This window comes from Nicotiana attenuata, unplaced genomic scaffold (genome assembly GCF_001879085.1).
Source record: "Nicotiana attenuata strain UT unplaced genomic scaffold, NIATTr2, whole genome shotgun sequence".
In the NCBI taxonomy this organism is placed as follows: Eukaryota; Viridiplantae; Streptophyta; class Magnoliopsida; order Solanales; family Solanaceae; genus Nicotiana; species Nicotiana attenuata.
This window is the reverse complement of record NW_017675018.1, coordinates 1-5,004: the sequence shown is the minus strand read 5'-3', so window position 1 is coordinate 5,004 and position 5,004 is coordinate 1. Positions and strand designations below refer to the sequence as shown.

The 5,004-nt window shown below is 44.7% G+C and overlaps 1 protein-coding gene across 1 annotated transcript; it reads left to right on the top strand.

Moving 5' to 3' along the window:
* Nucleotides 1–1,057: 1,057 nt before the first annotated feature.
* On the top strand, nt 1,058–2,855 carry LOC109219564. The gene is made up of 3 exons (XM_019384026.1): nt 1,058–1,280; nt 1,683–2,263; nt 2,613–2,855. Exons 1-3 carry the CDS (start codon nt 1,058–1,060, stop codon nt 2,853–2,855), a joined length of 1,047 nt encoding a protein of 348 aa, XP_019239571.1.
* Nucleotides 2,856–5,004: the final 2,149 nt, after the last annotated feature.

Genomic DNA, 5,004 nt, shown 5'->3' with positions numbered 1-5,004 from the left:
AGCTGACCAAACTTTGGAAGCTAGGGCCCAGCAGATTGGGCGTTTGTTGCAAGAGAAGGGTGTCATAAGAGAAAGGGTCAGAAGGATCGCCGACTACATCACAATGAAATGCAGTAAGTGTGAGGACATGACCAGATCCATGTTCTTCGCCACTGTGATCACCTTTGTCCGCAAGATAATGGAAGATCTCTATCATCTCCAAGGGGATTTGGCGCATAAGCTCGTGGCGAGACCGAATGATGTCCCGCGGACCCCAGGAGCAGTTGAGGCATTGATGTATTCATGATTTTCATTGGAGTCTGTTAGTCTGTTTTCGAGTCTGTATTTTCATCTTTCTGTTAGAGTCTGTTTTGAGTCTGTGTTTTCATCTTTCTGTCGGAGTCTGTTAGTTTCTCTTTTCAAGTCTGTTAGTTTTTATGGTTAAAATTCGATAGATTGAGTCGTTGTAATCAAAACATTTTCGTTTTATGAAAGACTTGAAAATCCCAAAATGTTTTATTATTTATTTTGCACTTATCCCCCAGAACTACGCTTGGTCTAATTCATGCAGGGTCATGATACGTAGACAATCTCCATAGGATTCGATCATAAAAGAAAATTGAAAAAAAAAGAGAAGAAGAAAAGAGGAAAAACAAGAGATAAAAAAGAAAAGAAAAAGAGAGAGAAAAATAAGAAGCTGTGAGAAGGAAGCAATGGCAAGACAAAAGAGAGAAATGAGAGAATAAAGAACAACGAGAAATCAAGCAAAGAAAGGCAGGATTGAAAAGAAAAAAAGAGAGAGAAAAAGAAGGTAAAAGAAAGAAAAAAAAAAGAGAAAAAGAGAAGTTGCAAATGGAAATTAGGGGAAAGGCGGGATGAAGCAAGCAACCGATCAAATGCATGATAGAAACGGTTAACTGCTTAGGTGCATTACGTTCCCCAAATGTGCGGTTTCCTGTCTGTTAAACCATGATTGCTAACAAGCTTGTTGTTGTCATCAAGTAACAGGCAGGTGGTTAGTTTGTGCGGCATTCAGGCAACTCACCCATACAACACCCGGTCCAAAAACAAGTCGGTCATGGCCAACCAGGAACTTGATGCGAGTGTTATCAATCCTTCGAGAGAGGTGGAAGAGTCGGATGTTAATTTGAAAGAAGAGATGTATAAGTTGAGACAACAGATGTCCGTGATGTATCAAGCATGGGTAAAAAAGCACCCACCACCACTTTACCCCGCCAACCCTGCCTTCGTCCCGCCATTGGCTCAGTCTCAAGAACCTCCTGCTACCGATTCGTGCCGGGGCTTTCCCATTTACCACCACTACCAGAGCACCACCTCCCAAACACCACCAGCTCCACCACCCAAACAAGTTCCATACCCTCCTCCACCAGCCACTCCTGTCTTCGTGGCACCCCCACCCGCTACACTCCACAGATCCTCCAGCGGGCCCTTATTCCAAGCCCACGATAACCAATATTACCCCCCGGAGCCCACTTTCAAAGCTCCAGATACCTATTCCTTCACTCCTCGTTTTGATCTCCCTGTGGAAACTGAGAAACCATCTAAGAATCCCGAACATGAGGAGATGTTCAGGAAAGTTAAAAGCCTGGAACAGTCATTCAGAAACATGTAGGGGTTGGGAGGTCAGGTAAGTGTGGCTTATAAAGATCTATGTTTATTTCCAGATGTTCAATTGCCGGCAGGGTTTAAGATGCCCAAGTTTGATTTGTATGATGGGCACGGAGACCCGATGGCACACTTGAGAGGTTTTTGTAGCAAAATGAGGGGAGCTGGCGGGAAGGACGAGTTGCTAATGGCGTATTTCAGTCAGAGTCTGAGTGGTTCGGCGCTGGAGTGGTACACTCGGCAGGATCACAGAAGATGGTATACATGGGATGATCTAGCCCAAGCCTTCGCTTGTCACTTCCAGTACAATCTCGAGATTATTCCAGATCGTTTGTCTTTGACAAAGATTGAGAAAAAGCACAATGAATGCTTCAGGGAGTATGGTTTTCGATGGAGAGAACAGGCAACAAGGGTTGACCCTCCAATGAAAGAGAGTGAAATGGTGGATTATTTTCTACAGGCCTTAGAACCTACTTATTACGGTTATCTGGTATCAGCTATAGGCAAGTCCTTTAATGAAGTGGTGAAGATGGCCGGTATGGTAGAAGAAGGACTTAAGTCAAACAAAATCATGAGCTATTCGGCTATTAAGGCAACCACCCAAGCCATTCAAAGTGGAACTGGGGGAGTAATTGGAAAGAAGAAGAAAGAGGACGTGGCAACGATTGATTCAGGAGCTTGGTTCGGACCCAGGGGCTCACCTCACCACTATAATCAGCCTCGACCCCACCACCAAACCTACCCCCATACCCCGTATAATCCACCCCAACACTACTACCCACCACCAGACCCCCATTTTTCTGTCCACCACGCCCAAACATACAACTAACCCCTGCCCACGCACAATGGCGTGCGCCAGCCCCGCAAAACACCTACCCGCCCCCACGAGCCTACCAAAACCCTCCTAGACCAGATTTCCAGCCCAATCAAGCATTTAAGAACGAGAGGTTGCAGAGGAAGAAAACCTTCACTCCATTGGGAGAATCCTATACTAGTTTGTTCCACAGGCTAAGACAATTGGACATGCTGAGGCCGATCGAGTCAAAATTGCCAAATCCTCTCCGAAAAATCTTGATTATTCTGTAAGCTGTGAATTTTCTTCTGGTGCTCCGGGGCATGACACAGAAAAATGCTGGCATTTGAAGAATGCTATCCAGGAGCTCATTGATGCAAATCGGATTGAAGTCCAAGCTCCGAAGCGCCAAATATCAACCAGAACCTGTTGCCGACCCATCAGGAGACAAATATGATTGAGATAGTTCATAAAGGAGGGGAGCCTAAGAAGCCTTCACAGACCGTCATGATGATTCGGTCCAGTAAGGTCAGGCCGATTGAAATGTAAACGAGTGAGAAATCAGTGATCAGGTTGAGCGGGACAAACAGTGAACCATCTGCGATAGTCAAGAAAGGGTCCTCAAGTGATGTTGTAGCGAAACAAGAAAGGGCAAAAATGGTTGTGCCGGGAGTGGCAAACATGCCTGTCGTGATCGTGGAGGGTGCCCGCACAGATCCTATCATTATCAAGCCTGTAATCCAATTACCGATAGTCAACAACAAGGCTATCCTGTGGAATTATGAACGGGTGACAGTGACTTGCAAGGGAAAAAAAGTTAAAGAAGAAGTCTGTGAGACCCATGGATTAACTCGGCCGGGGAGATGCTTTGACCCCGAAGAGTTAAGAAAAGCTAAAACCTCCAATGATAACCTAGTGCTAGTGAAGAAAGCTGTGACCGAAGAAGAGGCAGAAGAGTTTTTGAGAAAGATAAAGGTTCAAGACTATTCCATTGTGGAGCAATTGAGGAAGATGCCTGCTCAAATTTCACAGTTGTCATTGTTAATCCATTCGGACGAGCATCGACGGGCCTTGATGAAAATCCTGAATGAGGCTCACGTTCCCGACAAAATCTCAGTAAACCATTTGGAAAAGATAGCCAACAAGATATTTGAGGTAAACAGAGTCACTTTTTCTGATGATGAGTTGCCCGTGGAGGGTATTGAGCACAATAGAGCCCTCTATCTTACGGTGAAATGCGATGATTCCGTGGTTACTCGGGTATTGGTCGACAATGGTTCCAGTGCGAACATTTGCCCTCTCTCTACTCTAAACAAGTTGAAGGTGGATGATGAAAGAATTCACAAGAACAATATCTGCATGCGGGGATTTGACGGTGGAGGGAAAGATTCAGTCGGTGATATAGTGCTTGAGCTGACAATAGTTCCAGTTGAATTTACCATGGAGTTCCAGGTGCTGGATGTAGCTGTTTCCCACAATCTGCTGTTGGGTCGACCCTGGATTCATGCTGCCAAAGCAGTCCCGTCTACTCTGCACCAGATGGTCAAGTTTGAATGGGATAGACAGGAAATCGTTGTGCACGACGAGGATAATCTGTGTGCTCCCAGTGATGCCATTGTTCCGTTCATTGAGGTTGAAGATGACAAGGGACCTTGGGTCTACCAGGTTTTTGACACAGTGTCAGTCAAGAAAATTCCAGAAGGGAAATGCGTTTCAATTCCGAAGGTAACCGCCGCATCAGTCATGGTGGCTTTTGAAATGTTGAAAAATGGTTTTGTACCTGGTAAGGGTTTGGGTGCATCTCTTCAGGGTATCATACAGCCGGTGTCTCTTCCTAAAAACTTGGGTACATTTGGTCTTGGATTTAAGCCCACAGCCGCAGACGTAAAAAGAGCCAGACAGTTAAAACAGAGGGCATGGGTCCTCCCAAAGACTGTCCCACGTCTCTCCAGATCGTTTGTCAAGCCTGGCGCCAAGGAGCGCCCAGTAACAAATGTTCCCAGTTCTGTGGTTGGTCTTGATGAAGAGTTGATCGAAAGGTTCGAGAAGTTGTTCGACGATGTGAACATGGTGGAAGTTGGAGATGGTTTGAGCAAGGCGGATGTGCAATTTGTTGGGCCTAGTGCAAAGATTAACAATTGGGAAGCTACTCCTCTCCCTACCCGGAAGGGGTTTTGGTAGTTTGCTTTGATTTTCTTTCAGTTTATCTGGATTATTCCAGGGTTGTAATTCAGATTCTATGTTCCGTCTTTTTGGATGTATAAACCTTGTTATCTTTTGATTTCAATGAAATGCAATTTCCCCTTTTCATCCTTCCTGATAGTTTTATGTTTGTTTTTCTTTTCTTCCTTGTACAGTTCTTTTTATGCTGGTTTCAATGACATGACATGCATGAGGAATCTTCGGCCCAGTCGTAAAAGCCAATCTAATTCTGAAATAATAATTCAAGAAATAGAGTGTGATGATGAATCAGAATATGATGATGATGAGGCCTTTGAAGAGATTAGTAAAGAATTAAGCCATTTTGAAGAGAAACCCAAGCCTAACCTGAGTGATACGGAAGCAATCAATTTAGGGGACCCAGATAATATCAGAGAAACTAAGAT